We start from the raw sequence: 17,728 nt of genomic DNA on the forward strand, positions 1-17,728 counted from the left end.
TCCAGAGTCTCCGCCTCCTTCGAAGAACACGAGCGTAGCCTTTCCAAGTGGGGGGTTTTCCTATACCTGCCTTCAAGAACTGCAGAAGGAAGTGTCAGACTCCTTGCCAAAGAGAGCGCTCTTCAAAAGTAATTTACTTCCAAAGAAGCCAAGTTACGCTGCTGACTCAATAGTATATTTGTCATTTCAAAACAAGCCAGATTTGGATTACTTGGGAGATGTCGGATTGGCGTTCAATATCCTCCACTCTGTTTAACTAGCTGCTTTTGCATGTCTGGCTTTTTTTGAGTAGTGATTATGTCGGAAGATCAATCACGAGGTCCAGTGCACAGGCGTTAGGAGAACCCAAACCAGGGAAATCCCCCAACCCTGCATCACACACAACTGCTTAAACCAGGCACACCTGACCCTTCTGAGCCTGCAAGCACCTTTGGAATTTTGACACAGCATAGCGGGTGCAGCCACAAAATGGTCGCCACTGGAGGTGGCACTGCCAGCCACAAATGGCTGCTGCAGCTAACCGTGAGCACCACGGAGCCGCCCAAACACTTTCCTGGAACCCACAAAGTGTGCCTAGGAAGTGGGTGGGGCAATTGCCTCCTGACTGGCCACAGAAGACTGGATTGACTATGCAGATTGTTAAACGCACTGCTGTGGGGGCAGCCGCACAAGGATCTTCGCTGTATTGGCTGAAGGGCAAGCAGGGGCTGCCATTTTGTGTTAGGCTCCGCCTCTTGCAGCAGCCATTCTTGCAGCTCCGCCCACCACCCTGGGCCAGAATTCCAAAGGTGCCTATAAGCTCAAAAAGCTGGGGACCTCTCTAAAGAGACGGTGTAAGGATCTGCCTTATTCTATATCAGACCAGAACTACCCACTCCGACCAGCTCTGCAGGAGTTTTGAGCAAAGGTCTTTCCCAATTACTAAAGTCCCTTTAGCAGGACATGGGTCGGAGGTGCTCTTTTGCATTTGAACTTCTCCTTCTTAGGATGCCCACTGCACTGGTCTGATTCTGGGCATATATAAGAGCCTTTTCCACATGTCATGGTGTATGCCATGTACATCCTTCCAGTACATGTGTCCATGGGGAGCAGCCTTGGGGATGCAGAAGGTCCCAAATTCAATCCCTGGCATCTCCAGTTTAGGCTCAGGTAGTAGATGATGTGGAAAGACCTCTGCCTGAAACCCTGGAGAGCTGCTGCCAATCTAACTGGACAATACTGACTGATGGAGCAAGGGAAGCTTCTTCGGTCTATAAGAAAGAGCCAATGTGCATTTTATTTTGCAAAGGGAAACCCGGATAAATGCGGGGGTTTTATCACATGCTCAGTTGTACACGTGTTGACCCTAGCATAAGAAATACTCAAGGGAAACACGAGGAACAACCGAGTACACAGACGATGTGCGTGTTCACTGCAGCTTGTGAACAGGACTACGCTCCTTTTTTTTGCCTTCTTCAGCCAACGTGTTAATCAGCTAATCGCAGGAGCGAAAGAAAGATAAAATCCTAATGAAAGGCTCTGAATGCATCGATTAAATATCCCCACAAATCTACAGTTTGGTGAGCCAGTTTGGTGTAGTGGTTAAGTGTGCGGACTCTTATCTGGGAGAACCGGGTTTGATTCCCCACTCCTCCACTTGCACCTGCTGGAATGGCCTTGGGTCAGCCATAGCTCTCTTATCTGGGAGAACCGGGTTTGATTCCCCACTCCTCCACTTGCACCTGCTAGCATGGCCTTGGGTCAGCCATAGCTCTGGCAGAGGTTGTCCTTGAAAGGGCAGCTGCTGTGAGAGCCCTCTCCAGCCCCACCCACCTCACAGGGTGTCTGTTGTGGGGGAGGAAGGGAAAGGAGATTGTGAGCCGCTCTGAGCCTCTGTCCTTGAAAGGGCAGCTGCTGTGAGAGCCCTCTCCAGCCCCACCCACCTCACAGGGTGTCTGTTGTGGGGGAGGAAGGGAAAGGAGCTTGTGAGCCGCTCTGAGACTCTTTGGAGTGGAGGGCGGGATATAAATCCAATAACTTCTTCTTCTTCTTCTACAGTTCCCCCCACTCGGGTAAATGGCTCAGCCCAATAACACATTCTGGTATGTACCTCAGGGTTTCCCGAGCGGTGTATCCCAAGCCGATCAGAATGGATTCGTCAAACAATTTGTCCATGCATGGAATAAATTCTGGAATTTTGCAAAAGAAAAGAAAAGTTACAAGAGAATTCCATCCTAAGGGAAGGGAACGACGAATGCAGCCCAAACATCACAGTAAGTTAACTTTTGTGCCAGATAGCATGTGATTTCTTAGCCACTTCTGCCAATAATGCAATTTTTAAAAAAATATTAAAAACGGAAAATGTTAACATCACGTACGGCTCCTCAAGTCTGTGGTCAGAATGTGCTTGGCTGCAATGAGGAGTTCCTTTCTCAGGTGAGCCGTTTCTGCCGGGCAGTTTGACAGCAGCTGCAACATTCCTTTCACCATCTGCTGAGAATATTTTGCCACTAGTTCCTGGCAAGGAAGAAAATAAATCCAGATTAGTGTTGGCAGGTTGGATTGATGATAGAACGAGAGAAAGAGAGAGAGAGAGAAACAGACACCGCTGACAAAATACATGCATAATAATGATCTGGTAGGGGCATTACCCACCTAAAGGTAAGTTACCAAACTCACCATCTTTCCCTGCACAAAGTCCAGGCTATATGAGCTACACTCCTCACCAACAATTACCACCTTGTTGCCTCATTTCTGCTCAGGGTGGGTAGGGCAGCTTCAGATCACTGACTGGCTTTGGGGGGGGGGGCAATACCGCTAAATCCCAAACACTACAAAACCATCTCCCAGAGGGACTTTAAAAGCGACACTCACAGCTGACTCGTTCTCCAGTCCCTCCGAGGATGGCTATCTCAAGACACGTACCACCAGCCCACCCACAAGTCCTAACAGCCTTGCCCGCTTTCCAGAAACATGGGACCTGTGCCCCGTTTGAGAACGGTAGTCAAGCAAGCCACATATGGCATTTCAAAGGGCTCTATGTGGCTTCCAAGCCACTGAGCAAGAATCACTGATGCTTAGAGAGAAGGGGGGAAACAGAGGGAGGGAGGGAAGGCATGCCAACTTCCCTCTACTCCCCTTCCACAGCACACCACCAGTTCTCAGAGGGATCCCCGTTTGTGTTGTTTGTAATTTGCAGAATGCACCAACATCAACTTTGACACCTTTCTTCTCTCTCTGACCATTTAGACTAGAAGACTAACTTGAAGGACAGTCACCCAAACCCCGCCCCGCCCCTTACCTGATAAATCCGTATTATGTAAGCCAAGAATGATAACGTTTTAATTTGCGCAGCGATGAAATCGGCATACAATTCCTTGTTGTAAAGTTTGTGCTGCCTGAAAATGGAACAGCAGAATGTGAAAGCGCATGAAGCTGCCCCTAGACCTTTCTGCCACCAGGGTCAGTATTGTCTAGTCCAGGGATAGGGAAAGTTGGCTCTCCAGATGTTTCTTGCCTACAACTCCCATCAGCCCCAGCCATTGGCCATGCTATCTGGGTGTCATGGGTGCTGGGGACCCTTCAGAGGAAGTTGAGTCTGATGAGGAAACTGTGCCCCTGCCACCTGCACCAGTGCCCCTGCCTCCTGCTGGAGAAGATCCCAGCCCCCCTGCCTCGCCCTCTCGGGTGGCTCGTGTGCGTGACCGCCTCCGGCAGGACCTCAGGGATCGGAGGAGGGCGGCATGCTCACAAGCAAGACGCTCCCTGAGCCCTGAGTTCTGAGAGGATTCTGGCCCTTCTAAGAGCAAGGATGCTTGAGTGGTAACAGGATCCTGGCTGCCTCCCTGAGCCAGCAATTAGCCCAAACGGCAACAGCCAGCAGAGGGCTATATAGCTGTGGGCTTTGGGAGGAAGCTTTGTGGAAGCAACTAGTCATCTCCCTGACATTCTAGCATCCACTCCGGCTTGACCTTGGTTCCTGACTCCCTGACTTTGGCTTTGGACTTCTGGACTCCCTGACCTCGGCTTCTGGACCTCAGACCTGCGATACTTCTACAGTGATTCGGATTTGGCGCCTCGGACCCTCCTGCTTACTGGCTACAGACCTCGGACTGCCTCTGGACTTTGCCTGACCCGGCCCCAGCCGTGACAGATTGCTTCCACCGACAAACACCCACTCCACAGGATGGATGCTGAAGCAAGTGAAACCACAGAACTACTGGCTGCGCTCCAAGCCCAGGTACAGCAGCTAACACAGGCAGTAGTGCACTTGCAGCAACAACCTGCGGCCAGTGCTCCAGCCAAGTGCCCAGTTCCCCCACCTGACAGATTTGGGGGTGCCGTGGAAGAATTTCCTGCCTTCCTAGCACAGTGTCGGCTGTACTTTGAACTGAGAGCACGGGACTTCCTCAATGACAAAACCAAGGTGTGTTTCGTCATCAGTCTGTTAAAGGGGCAGGCGGCCAAATGGGCCACACCCTTACTGGTCGCGTCCTCTCCCCTACTGACTGATTACCAGGGGTTTGAGGCCCACCTGTCTGCTGCTTTCTCAAACCCAGTCCAAGCAGCCACAGCCAACCGGAAGATCAGGGCACTGAAACAAGGCAACTCCTCGGTGGCTCAATATGCCACTGAATTCAAGCTCCTGACCCAGGACTTGGCGTGGAATGAGGCTGCCCAGATGGACCAGTTTACTGAGGGGTTGGCAGAGGAGGTCCTGGATGAACTGGCCAGGGTGGAGCAGCCACCCACGCTCCAAGAACTTATCACCCTCTGCCTCCGCATCGATGGCCGCCTGGAAAGTCGCCGCCAAGCCAAGACCAGAGGGCGCCAGCTCCCTGCGCCGTGCTACCTGGCTCCTCGCCCGTCCCCAGCTAGTACCAGCACCAAGGATGAGCCTATGCAGCTTGGAGCTGCTCGACCCCGCCTGACCCCAGAGGAAAAGACCAGACGCCGCACGCAGAATCTGTGCCTCTACTGCGGCACGGCAGGCCACTATGCCTCTGGCTGCCCTGCTAAGCATCGGATACCTGGACCTTCGCTGCCACCGCCGCCAAAAGGGCAGCCCCAGGCGTAAGTGGACCCCCCAGCCTGGGGCGACTAGCTGGGTCCTCCGAACAGCGGGCTGATACCCCAGGGCCATTCCTGCTACCAGTCAAACTCCGTCTGCCTGACGAACGCTGGCTGTTCGTGTATGCCATGCTGGACTCGGGAGCGGCCCACTGTTTTATAGATGCCGCCTTTGTGAAGCAGCACCAGATCCCCGTGCAGACAAAAGGGATTCCGTCGCTGGTGGAGGCTATTGACGGGCGCCTCCTCCGTTCTGGCCCCGTCACCCAGGAGACCTGTCCCATCACCTTCCACGTCCAGCAGCACCAAGAACAGCTGCGGTTTGATGTCGCCCGCATGCCTCACTTCCCGCTGATTCTAGGCCTTTCCTGGCTGAAGCTGCACAACCCCATCGTGGACTGGGCCCAGCAGGAACTACGCTTCCGAGACCCATGCCCCCATCTGACTCCTCCCACCACTCTAGCAGCTGGCATCCCGAGTGGTGGTCCTCAGCTCCCTCAGAAGTATGTGGACTTTGCTGATGTCTTCGAAGAGACAGGAGCTGATCAGCTTCCCCCTCACCGGCCCTACGACTGTGCCATTGATTTGGTACCTGGGGCACCACTCCCGGTGGGGCGTCTGTACCCAATGTCGGAGCCGGAGTTGGCAGCTCTGCGAGACTTCCTGGACAAGAACCTGAAACGCGGATTCATCCGACCCTCAACCTCTCCCCTATCTGCTCCAGTGCTCTTCGTGAAGAAGAAAAGTGGGGAGCTCCGGCTGTGCAATGACTACCGGGCCCTGAACAAGATCACCATCCGCGACCGGTACCCTCTACCACTGATCCCTGAACTCTTGGATCGCCTAAAGGGGGCCCAAATCTACACCAAGCTGGACCTCCGTGGAGCGTACAATTTGGTGCGCATACGGCCCGGAGACGAATGGAAGACCGCGTTTGGGACCCGATACGGGCAGTACGAGCACCTGGTAATGCCCTTCGGACTGACCAATGCCCCCGCTGTCTTCCAGAGGTTCATGAATGACATATTCCGGGACCTGCTCGACCGCTTCGCGATCATATACCTGGATGACATCCTAATTTACTCCCGCAATCCTGCCCAGCACGCCGAGCACGTCCGCCAGGTCCTGCAGCGCCTACGAGCCCATGGTCTCTACGCCAAGCTGGAGAAGTGCGACTTCGACCTGCGCTCCGTCGAGTTCCTTGGGCACATCGTGTCACCGCAGGGGATCCTCATGGACCCGAAAAAAGTAGAAGCGGTCCTGACCTGGCAGGCTCCTCAGAATCGCAAAGACCTGCAGCGGTTCCTCGGTTTTGCCAACTACTATCGGCAATTCATCCCGGCCTACGCATCCCTGACCACACCCCTGACTCAACTACTCCGCCCCAAAGAACCCTTCCACTGGTCCCCAGAGGCCGATAACGCCTTCTCCACCCTGAAGACTCGCTTTGCCACCGGGCCACTCCTGAGATACCCCGACCCCCAGCTTCCCTTTACGGTGGAAGCTGATGCCTCCAACGTGGCCCTGGGAGCAGTGCTGTCCCAGCGCGAGGAGCCGTCCCAGCCACTACAGCCCTGCGCCTATTACTCGCGGCAGCTCACTGCTGCAGAGAGGAACTATACCATCTGGGAGAGGGAGTTGCTCGCGATCAAGGCGGCGTTTGAGGTTTGGCGACATTACCTCGAAGGGGCTCGCCACCCTGTTCAAGTGCTCACCGATCACCGGAACTTGGAACACCTCCAGACCACCCGCCGTCTCAACCAGCGCCAGATCCGGTGGTCCCTATTCTTCTCTCGCTTCGACTTCCGGATCTCCTACATCCCCCATACCCAGAACCGGAAAGCAGACGCGCTCTCCCGGAAACAGGAATACGCCCCTGCCTCAACTGAGACCGCGCCTGCTGCTCCAATCCTGCCGCCCTCAGTATTTGCAGCCACCTCCACTTCACCAGCACTCGTGGAGGACATTCGGGCTAGCCAGGCCAATGATCCCTGGGTCCAGCAACACCTCCAGGCTCTCCAAGATGACCCAACAGGGGAGTTCACGACTCGAGGCGGCCTCTTGCTACACCGCGAACGCCTCTATGTGCCGCCCGGGCCCTTGCGGGCAGAAGTGCTACGCCTGACCCACGACTCGTTACCCGCCGGGCACTTTGGACAGCATAAGACCACCCACTTGCTGACAAGGGAATTCTGGTGGCCACGAGTTCGCGCTGATGTTGCCCGCTATGTCAGCTCCTGTGACGTCTGCCGACGGGCCAAAGACATCCCAGCCAAACCCTCAGGGTTGCTGCAGCCCTTGCCCACATCTTCAGGACCCTGGGATACCATCTCGATGGACTTCATCACGGAACTTCCACGCTCCAAGGGTCAGACTTGTATCTGGGTGGTCGTCGACCTATTTACCAAGATGGCCCACTTTGTTCCGTGCCCGAAACTCCCCACAGCTCAGGAGACGGCCCAGCTTTACCTGCAACACATCTTTCGTCTGCATGGACTCCCAGCCCATCTGATCTCCGATCGGGGCCCTCAGTTCTCCTCTCGGTTCTGGCAAGCCCTCCATTCCAGCCTGGGTACTCGAGTGCACCTGTCCTCGGCCTACCACCCACAGACAGATGGCCAGACAGAGCGCACCAATGCCACGCTAGAGCAATATCTCCGCTGTTACACCTGTTACCAGCAGGATGACTGGACCACTCTATTGCCCCTAGCGGAGTTTGCATACAACAACGCGGTCCATTCATCCACCCAAATGACCCCGTTTGCTGCAACCTACGGGTACCACCCTCGGTTCTTCCCAGCGATCCTACCACCCACGAATGTCCCCGCCGTCGATGCCTACCTGCAAGAACTCCGTGCCAGCCAAGACTTGCTCCAAGAGCAGCTACAGCAAGCCAAGGAGGCATATAAACGGGCTGCGGACCGAAAGAGGCAAGAAGGCCCTCCAGTGCAGCCGGGGGATCAGGTGTGGCTCTCAACTCGCTACCTGCGCCGGCCTGGTCGGTCTCACAAGCTGGATGCACGGTTCATTGGACCCTACCCCGTCGTTGAACAAATAAACCCCGTCGCCTTCAGGCTCCAGTTGCCACCCCACCTCCGCATTCACCCCGTGTTTCATCGCTCCCTCCTTGTTCCGGCTGCACCCCCTGACCCAGCTCGGACTCCTTCCCCACCGCCGCCACCACCAGTGTTGGTGGATGACGAGGAAGAATATGAGGTGCGCCAGATCCTGGACTCCCGGTACCATCGTGGAGGCCTCCAGTACCTGGTGGACTGGGAGGGATACGGCCCAGAAGACCGGTCTTGGGAGCCCGAGGACAATCTTCATGCCCCGGACTTGGTGCACCAGTTCCACAACGACCACCCCGACCTTCCAGGTCCCTCGACGGAGGGGGGCCCTGGGGGGGGGGATAGTGTCATGGGTGCTGGGGACCCTTCAGAGGAAGTTGAGTCTGATGAGGAAACTGTGCCCCTGCCACCTGCACCAGTGCCCCTGCCTCCTGCTGGAGAAGATCCCAGCCCCCCTGCCTCGCCCTCTCGGGTGGCTCGTGTGCGTGACCGCCTCCGGCAGGACCTCAGGGATCGGAGGAGGGCGGCACGCTCACAAGCAAGACGCTCCCTGAGCCCTGAGTTCTGAGAGGATTCTGGCCCTTCTAAGAGCAAGGATGCTTGAGTGGTAACAGGATCCTGGCTGCCTCCCTGAGCCAGCAATTAGCCCAAACGGCAACAGCCAGCAGAGGGCTATATAGCTGTGGGCTTTGGGAGGAAGCTTTGTGGAAGCAACTAGTCATCTCCCTGACATTCTAGCATCCACTCCGGCTTGACCTTGGTTCCTGACTCCCTGACTTTGGCTTTGGACTTCTGGACTCCCTGACCTCGGCTTCTGGACCTCAGACCTGCGATACTTCTACAGTGATTCGGATTTGGCGCCTCGGACCCTCCTGCTTACTGGCTACAGACCTCGGACTGCCTCTGGACTTTGCCTGACCCGGCCCCAGCCGTGACACTGGGGCTGATGGGAGTTGTAGGCAAAAAACATCTGGAGAGCCAACGTTCCCTACCCCAGAGATTCTCCAGGGCTGCAGGTGGAGGGTTTTCATATCACTCCCTGGCTATTCCTTTCTAACTAGCAATGCCAGGGATTGAACCTGTGACCTTCTCCCTCCCAAGCAGATGCTCCACCACTGAGTCACGGCTCCATATTGGGGTTTCACAGTATGGTCTCTCTCTTTTTAAATAAATAAACTCACAGATGTTGCCACACTGCACATGTCATGAAACACAAGACTTATCTTATTGTATGCGTCATGAAACACAGACTTATTTTATTCCAAGAAAAAGCCCTCCTATCGGGAGGAGGAGGAGGAGGAGGGAGAAAATAAAAGATAGGATTTATACCCACCCTTCACTACCTGAAGGAGTCTCAGAGTGGCTTACAATCTCCTTTCTCTTCCCCTCCCCACAACAGACACCCTGTGAGGTAGGTGAGGCTGAGAGAGCCTTCCCAGAACTACTCTTAAGCAGAACAGCTCTGTAAGATCTTCTGACTGACCCTAGGTCACTCCAGCGGGTTCCATATATGCCCAGGTCATTACGTCTGGCCTCCCAACATCTGTTGGCCATCCCCAGTCCAAGAGACACCCGCCTTGCCTCAACTAGGACCAGGGCTTTTTCAGTCCTGACCCCAACCTGGTGGAATCAGCTCCCTACAGAGATCCGTGCCCTACCTGGCTTATTAGCCATCCGTAGGGCCTATAAAACGGAGCTGTTCCGCCAGGCTTTTCGTTGAGGCTGAATTAGACATGACAAAATTCACACGTTAAGCCATGTAAACAAGGGGACAGAAGAGTCTCAAATGACAACACACAAACCTGAAACTAAGCATGATGCCAGAGGGATAAAGAACTTACCCCGTGTGACATTGCACACACACACAAACACCCAGCATCTTGTTTAAACCAGGCTGTTTACTCACACAAACAAGGTACATGCACTCAAGTTACATACACAGCATCTTTTAGACTTATTAGAATGCTTATGCCACAATACATCTTTTGGTCTTTGCAGTGCCACAAAAGCTCTCAGTCACTGTAACAGCAAAAGATTACACAAGACTACCCCTCCAGAATTCCTCACTAGTATTGCCAGTAATAAGCAACAATTGATGGCATTCGGGGAAAGCATCCGTAATGCATTAATAAAGACACCCAGCAAAAAGTAAATCAGGGCTTTCCCAAAGGTAATTTGTTCTGTAACCTTACCTCGCTTGTGTCGACACCTGAATAATAATTGTGTTCATGATCAAAGGCACAAATTCTGCCACCACGTTGTGAATGTTCAGCTTGTAAAGCTAGAAGACACAAAACGAGGGCCGATATAAACAACTCCAAATCATTCATCCTGATTCAAAGCGATGGGAGACACCATGAGATTTTTTTTTAAAAAGTGACCTTCCCCTCCACTTAATACCCCAGGTGAACAACGTGGTGTTCCGTCAGAGGAGAGAGAGGAGGGATTTGGGCGGCAATGCCAAGGACTCTTTGTCAAGCATGCAATTTTCAAAAGAACCAGTCCTTGAGTTGAAACAAAGTATGGCTTATTGATCATCCATGCGGCTCTATTGAGCTAGGTGTTGGAACTGATACAGAGTAACAGTAGATGGCATACTTAAAGATGGCACATCAAAGGTTCTCTAAACATTGCTACAAATTCTAAACAAGCCTGCATTCACTTGTGAAAGTTCGCATAGTAACTTCCTTATCTCCCCTGTGGTTATTCGTCCGGGGTCCAGGACTAGCCTGGGAAACTGTCCCTGGAGGTCTTATCTTCAAAGAACAAATTCCTGCATCTGTTAGTGAAAGCGAAAGAGGCGCGAAAGCTCTGTCTCTACTTTTCTACTTTGATGTGCCCACGTTTAATTTATAGTTAGTAACATCTCTATAATATAATAAAAGAGAGATTAAACAATGCCTGACACTCTTTCTCAGGAGTAAGACCCACTGAACAACATGGAACTCCCTTCTGAGTAGACCTGCTCAGGCTCTGATGGAAGAACACTCCCAGCTGCCCGTACTCACCTGATACATCAGGACAACTATGATCGGCAGCTCGGCCAACACTTTCAAAGAGAGAGAGCCTCTGGGAATGATGGAATGCTGTGGGAAAAAAAATTCAGATTCTGTGTCATAAATTCCGCCGATTCTGTTTTCAGAAAGCCTTTCCTCCACACCTCGCTTGAGGAAGCTCAGAGCCCCTTCCAACAGTCCCCCAATAGTCTTCCCACTCAAATACACGTTATTACACGTACCGTTCTCGTTTCGCCATCATCCCGTTCCGGATTCACTTTCACGACGATGGTGGTGATCATGCCGACCATTTCTGGGGTCGGGACGGTGTTCTCTGGCACCACTTGAGGGTTCTCGAAGTATCGATTCTACAGCGAGAGGCAGGAAAGAGTGAAGTACTACGTGTGCTTCTTGCAGCACCATCCTAAGCAGAGTTACACCACTCGGGAGGCTGCTGACGTCAGCAGGGCTTAGAAAGGTGTCACTCTGCTTCTGATCTGGCCCAAAAACCTCCCTATGCAAGCTCCCTCACAATACGGGGAGGAGAGACAAGACGGATCCTGGTTGTTGAATCTATTCTGACGCTGCCAAGACGAGAAAAACAAAAATGTCACCTAGCAATCTGATGAGCTCGATCAGCGGTCCCCAGCAATGCTCCCTCTACGCTGTGAAGTCTTGTGAGCAAAAATTCTACTTCTTGAGCTACTGGCATTAAAGCTGTAAGCTGTTGCATACATTAGTTTGCTCTGGGCCATTTTTCCTGAGCTAAGACAAAAACGTACGAGCCAGAGGCTAAAAAAACCTGTGAGGTGGCTCACGCTAACTCAGCCTAGAGGGAACAGTGTTTGGGAGTTACTGACATTAAAGTTGTGAGCTGCTGCATAAACTAATTTGCTCTACGGCCATCCTTCCTGAGCTAAGACAAAAATGTGTGAGCCGGAGGCTCAAAAATTGTGAGCCAGCTGACACTAAACTCAGCTTAGAGGGAACACTGGTCACCAGCCTTTTGAAGCCTATGGGCATCTTTGGAATTCTGAGATAGCACACACAGGCACAAAATGGCTGCCACAGGCGGAGCCAGCCACAAAATAGTTCCCACAGTTCACACTCAGTCCCACAGTGAAGATTCTTGTGCTGCGGTGGCAGCCACAAAATAGTTCCCACAGTTCACACTCGGTCCCACAGTGAAGATTCTTGTGCTGCGGTGGCAGCCACAAAATAGTTCCCACAGTTCACACTCGGTCCCACAGTGAAGATTCTTGTGCTGCGGTGGCAGCCACAAAATAGTTCCCACAGTTCACACTCTGTCCCACAGTGAAGATTCTTGTGCTACGGTGGCAGCCACAAAATAGTTCCCACAGTTCACACTCAGTCCCACAGTGAAGATTCTTGTGCTGCGGTGGCAGCCACAAAATAGTTCCCACAGTTCACACTCGGTCCCACAGTGAAGATTCTTGTGCTGCGGTGGCAGCCACAAAATAGTTCCCACAGTTCACACTCCGTCCCACAGTGAAGATTCTTGTGCTGCGGTGGCAGCCACAAAACAGTTCCCACAGTTCACACTCAGTCCCACAGTGAAGATTCTTGTGCTGCGGTGGCAGCCACAAAACAGTTCCCACAGTTCACACTCAGTCCCACAGTGAAGATTCTTGTGCTGCGGTGGCAGCCACAAAACAGTTCCCACAGTTCACACTCAGTCCCACAGTGAAGATTCTTGTGCTGCGGTGACAGCTGCTGCCAAAGCAACTTTTTTTCAAAAATCTGCACAGCCAATCAAAAGCCTTACTGGGCAAAGGTCCTAAAGGGCCCCACCCCCTTTCTAAAAAAATCTTGGTAGGTGCCAGGAAAAGTGTTGGTGGGTACCTTGGCACAGCGCTGGAGACCCCTTATACACCCCTTTGTTGAGGAAGAGCCATAAGGAGTAGGCCAGAGAGGCTGGCCACCAACAGAGCTAATGTACCCGTGGTTCGGAAGATCAAGAAGATGGCATCCTTGGGCATAATGCTGGGAATCCCTGAGCTAGATGGTGACTGGGCTTTTATCAACATTCAGGTTTAAAGGAAAAGGACTGGAGACATAAGAACGTTGCATCCATGGCAGACTGTGCCACGCCTTTCAGACACCCGGGAGACAAAGGACCAAATGCCTTCCAAAAGCGATAAGGGGAAAGCCTTCCCCACTTGAGGTATTCCTTTGATGGATCGAGACCACCCCACGCCCACACACAGTTATACAGAAAAAAAACAATTTAAATACTTCGGAAGACCTACCACTACTTTGGGGAGTTCCTTGTAAATCTGTTTCACGAAATCCAAGAAATGATGAATCTGAACAGGGGAAAGAAAACACTTGTTGGTGGAAAAGCGGGGAAGCTGCACTGCTGAGAGACCTTTTCGCAAGCGGCGCCACGAGAGCGGAGAAAAGCTCCATCGTCCATCATCCAAATGCGACTCCAATATACCACAATGACGGGGCACCAAAAAAGCAGGGATCTCTTACTTCTGGCTCTGTATTTAGTATCTATTTGTTGTATAGTTTCGTGAAAAGGAGCCCCATGGTGCAGAGTGAAGCTGCTGTACTGCAGTCCAAGCTCTGCTCGCTACTTTGGGGAGGGACAGTGGCTCAGTGGTAGAGCATCTGCTTGGGAAGCAGAAGGTCCCAGGTTCAATCCCCGGCATCTCCAACTCAAAAGGGTCCAGGCAAATAGGTGTGAAAAGCCTCAGCTTGAGACCCTGGAGAGCCGCTGCCAGTCTGAGAAGACAAGACTGACTTTGATGGACCAAAAGGTCTGATTCAGTATAAGGCAGCTTCATATGTTCATATGTACTTGAGTTCATCCAGGCAGAAGCTGGGTTCATGTAGCTGGCTTGAGGTTGACTCAGCCTTCCATCCTTCCAAGATCGGTCAAATGAGGACCCAGCTTGCTGGGGGTCAAGTGTAGATGACTGGGGAAGGCAATGGCAAACCACCCCGTAGAGGTCTGCCATGAAAACATGATGATGTGATGTCACCCCATGGGTCAGTAATGACCTGGCACTTGTACAGGGCCACCTTTACCTTTTACAGTTTCATGACACTGTCTCGTCTCCTCTGATTCGCAGTGGCTAACAACAATGCAATCCCAGCTAGCAAAGATACAATACTTAACTATTAGACAATGAATGACGTTGGAGACCAGTGGTGCCTTTAAGACCAACAGCGTTTTATTCAAAGTATAAGCTTTCACGTGCACATGCACTTCTTCAGACACAACAAAATGAAAGTTTCCTGTCCACAGAGGGTGGGCAACGAATCAGCATGCAGCACATTTATTTATTTTGTACATTTATAGCCCGCCCTTTCCCGTGAAGGGCTCAGGGAGGGACGGCGGCTCAGTGATAGAGCATCTGCTTGGTAAGCAGAAGGTTCCAGGTTCAGTCCCCGGCATCTCCAACTAAAAAGGGTCCAGGCAAGGAGGCGTGAAAAACCTCCGCTTGACACCCTGGAGAGCCGCTGCCAGTCTGAGTAGACAAGACTGACTTTGATGGACCGAGGGTCTGATTCAGTAGAAGGCAGCCTCATATGTTCATATATGTTCATATGTCTAAGGGGAGGGATGGTGGCTCAGTGCTAGAACATCTGTCTTGGTAAGCAGAAGCTCCCAGGTTCAGTCCCCAGCATCTCCAACTAAAAAGGGTCCAGGGAAGTAGGCGAGGAAAACCTCAGCTTGAGACCCTGGAGAGCTGCTGCCAGTCTGAGTAGACAAGACTGACATTGATGGACTGGGCGTCTGACTCAGTATAAGGCAGCTTTATATGTGCATATATGTTCAGGGTGGATTCCAACAAGCTAAAACATTAAAAATCAATAATAAAACATCAAAATAGTTAAAACAATTAAACCAATCCATTAAGTCAATCATTTAAGACAGCATGGATGGTATAAGCACTTGAGGCCTAATTATTGTGTGCAGCCTAAGTTGCCCCAAGGTGTCAACAGGATTGGCCCCGAATGAAGTGGCAGTCAATACTGGGAGGCCCGTTGGATGGTGTAGAAGGGTGAGGACATTCGCTTGCCTCAGCCATAGACCTGGCAGAACAGCTCCGTTTTACAGGCCCTCCAGAATGGTAACAAATCCAGAAGGGCCCAAATCTCTGTAGGAAGCTGATTCCACCTGGTCGGGGCCAGGGCTGAAAAGGCCCTGGTTGAGGCAAGCCAGACGTCCTCTGAGCCAGGGATGGTCAAAAGATGTTGGCAGGCCGATGAATGAAGATATTTAACATATGCAAAGACCAAACAGGAATAACAAGCCATTTATTTGGGTTTAATTCTTGGGGGGGGTTGGGGGAGGAGACACAGTGAAGGAAACAGAGCCAGTTGAGAGCCAGTTTGGTGTAGTGGTGAAGTGCACAGACTCTTATCAGGAGAAGAAGACTGCAGATTTATACCCCGCCCTTTTCTCTGAATGAGAGTCTCAGAGCGGTTTACAATCTCCTATACCTTCTCCCCCCACAACAGACACCCTGTGAGGTGGGTGGGGCTGAGAGGGTTCTCACAGCAGCTGCCCTTTCAAGGACAACTCTTCAAGAGCTATGGCTGACCCAAGGCCATTCCAGGAGCTGCAAGTGGAGGAGTGAGGAATCAAACTCGGTTCTCCCAGATAAGAGTCCACACACTTAACCACTACACCAAATCGGGTTTGATTCCCCACTCCTTCACTTGCAACTGCTGTAACAGCCTTGGGTCAGCCAGAGCTCTCACAGGAGTTGTCCTTGAAAGGGCAGCTGCTGTAAGAGCTCTCTCAGCCCCACCTACCTCACAGGGTGTCTGTTGTGTGTGTGTGGGGGGGGGGGGGGAAGGTAAAGGAGACTGTGACCACTCTGAGATTCAGAGTATAGGCGGGATATAAATCCAATATCTTCTTCTAAATATGTCAAAATCAGAGGGTGATGAGCAGATGTATCCTTAACTGTGGAACCGTGCCACTATGCTCCATTGAATAAAACGTAGTCGGTCTTAAAGGTGACACTGGACTCAAACTTTTACCAATTTCTCACTAGCGTTGCTCCACCTCCAGCGCGAGTGATCAACTTCCCACCAGCTGTTCAAAAGTATATTGGATTTTTAAAAGGTCTCTGAATTAAAAGGAAAGTACGACCTGTTTCCGTGATGTTTATAGTGCACTGAAAATCCAGTTGCACTGAAAGTGGATTGAAAGTACACTGTTCACCGCATGTGAAACTGCTGTAAAAAGTATACTGCATTTTTTTTTTAAAAAACCCTCTGAATTAAAAGGAAAAGTTATGAACCATTTCCATGACATTTATGGTGCTAAATGCATGACAGATGGAAATTTCAGACACAAGCAGTAGATGGGGGGGGATGAAAAGACAGGGTGCAGTTTAATATTATCACCTCATTTGGTTCTACGGCTAAAAAAAAAAAATTACCTCCTGAGTAATTGGCGGTCGGAACTGTTTGTGCAGTTCTATAATTATCCGCAGACAAATCAGTACATTTTCCTCATTTTCAGTCTAGAACAGAGGTGGGAGAGAACACAAGATTTATTAGAGCAGGACAGAATTCCTAACCACCTACATCGATTATGAAAACCAAATTATTTCATGCCTCTAGGAAGAAAACTTTGCTTTCGGCTATGTTTAACATGGTGACAATTGAGGAGAAGCACACCCAAAAGGGCTCTCGCATGGATCAAGACAGGAGACCAGTCATCTGTCTGTCCAGAAAGAAAAACTTCACCTAACTCAATACTGTTTGATGTAGTGGTTAAATGTGCAGAATTTTATTTGGGAGAACTGAGTTCATTCCCCACTCCTCCACTTACAGCTGCTGGAATGGCCTTGGGTTAGACATAGCTATCGCAGGAGTTGTCCTTGAAAGGGCAGCTGCTGGGAGAGCCCTCTCCAGCCCCACCCACCTCACAGGGTGTCTGTTGTGGGGGAGGAAGGGAAAGGAGATTGTAGGCCGCTCTGAGATTCTGTCCTTGAAAGGGCAGCTGCTGTGAGAGCCCTCTCCAGCCCCACCCACCTCACAGGGTGTCTGTTGTGGGGGAGGAAGGGAAAGGAGATTGTAGGCCGCTCTGAGATTCTGTCCTTGAAAGGGCAGCTGCTGTGAGAGCCCTCTCCAGCCCCACCCACCTCACAGGGTGTCTATTGTGGGGAAGAAAGGAAAAGGAGATTGTAGGCCACTCTGAGATTCTGTCCTTGAAAGGGCAGCTGCTGTGAGAGCCCTCTCCAGCCCCACCCACCTCACAGGGTGTCTGTTGTGGGGGAGGAAGGAAAAGGAGATTGTAGGCCGCTCTGAGATTCTGTCCTTGAAAGGGCAACTGCTGTGAGAGCCCTCTCAGCCCCACCTACCTCACAGGGTGCCTGTTGAGGGGGGGAGAAGATATAGGAGATTGTAAACCGCTCTGAGTCTCTGATTCAGAGAAACGGTGGGGTATAAACCTGCAGTTTTCTTCTGTAGCCAGAAAATTTTAGGGGGAGGGGGGGCAGGAGATAAAATTTTAGGTGGAGGGGCTGTAGGGCTCAGAATGTCACAAAAGATGTCACAATTTAAAATAAAATAAAACAAAACCCTCGGCAGCTGGCTGCAAGATAAATAAAAACCGTGCAT

At 51.6% G+C, this 17,728-nt stretch overlaps 1 protein-coding gene across 1 annotated transcript in view; it reads right to left on the reverse strand.

The window, feature by feature from the left end:
• TRRAP (transformation/transcription domain associated protein) overlaps positions 1-17,728 on the reverse strand; it is a 280,470-nt gene that overhangs the window by 242,675 nt on the left and 20,067 nt on the right. The window contains 8 exon segments of the mRNA XM_060260958.1: positions 2,090-2,168; positions 2,358-2,496; positions 3,281-3,377; positions 10,310-10,398; positions 11,126-11,203; positions 11,356-11,481; positions 13,384-13,440; positions 16,543-16,626. Coding sequence (XP_060116941.1) covers positions 2,090-2,168; positions 2,358-2,496; positions 3,281-3,377; positions 10,310-10,398; positions 11,126-11,203; positions 11,356-11,481; positions 13,384-13,440; positions 16,543-16,626 — 749 coding nt within the window.

Source organism: Heteronotia binoei, chromosome 20, assembly GCF_032191835.1.
Source record: "Heteronotia binoei isolate CCM8104 ecotype False Entrance Well chromosome 20, APGP_CSIRO_Hbin_v1, whole genome shotgun sequence".
NCBI lineage: Eukaryota > Metazoa > Chordata > Lepidosauria > Squamata > Gekkonidae > Heteronotia > Heteronotia binoei.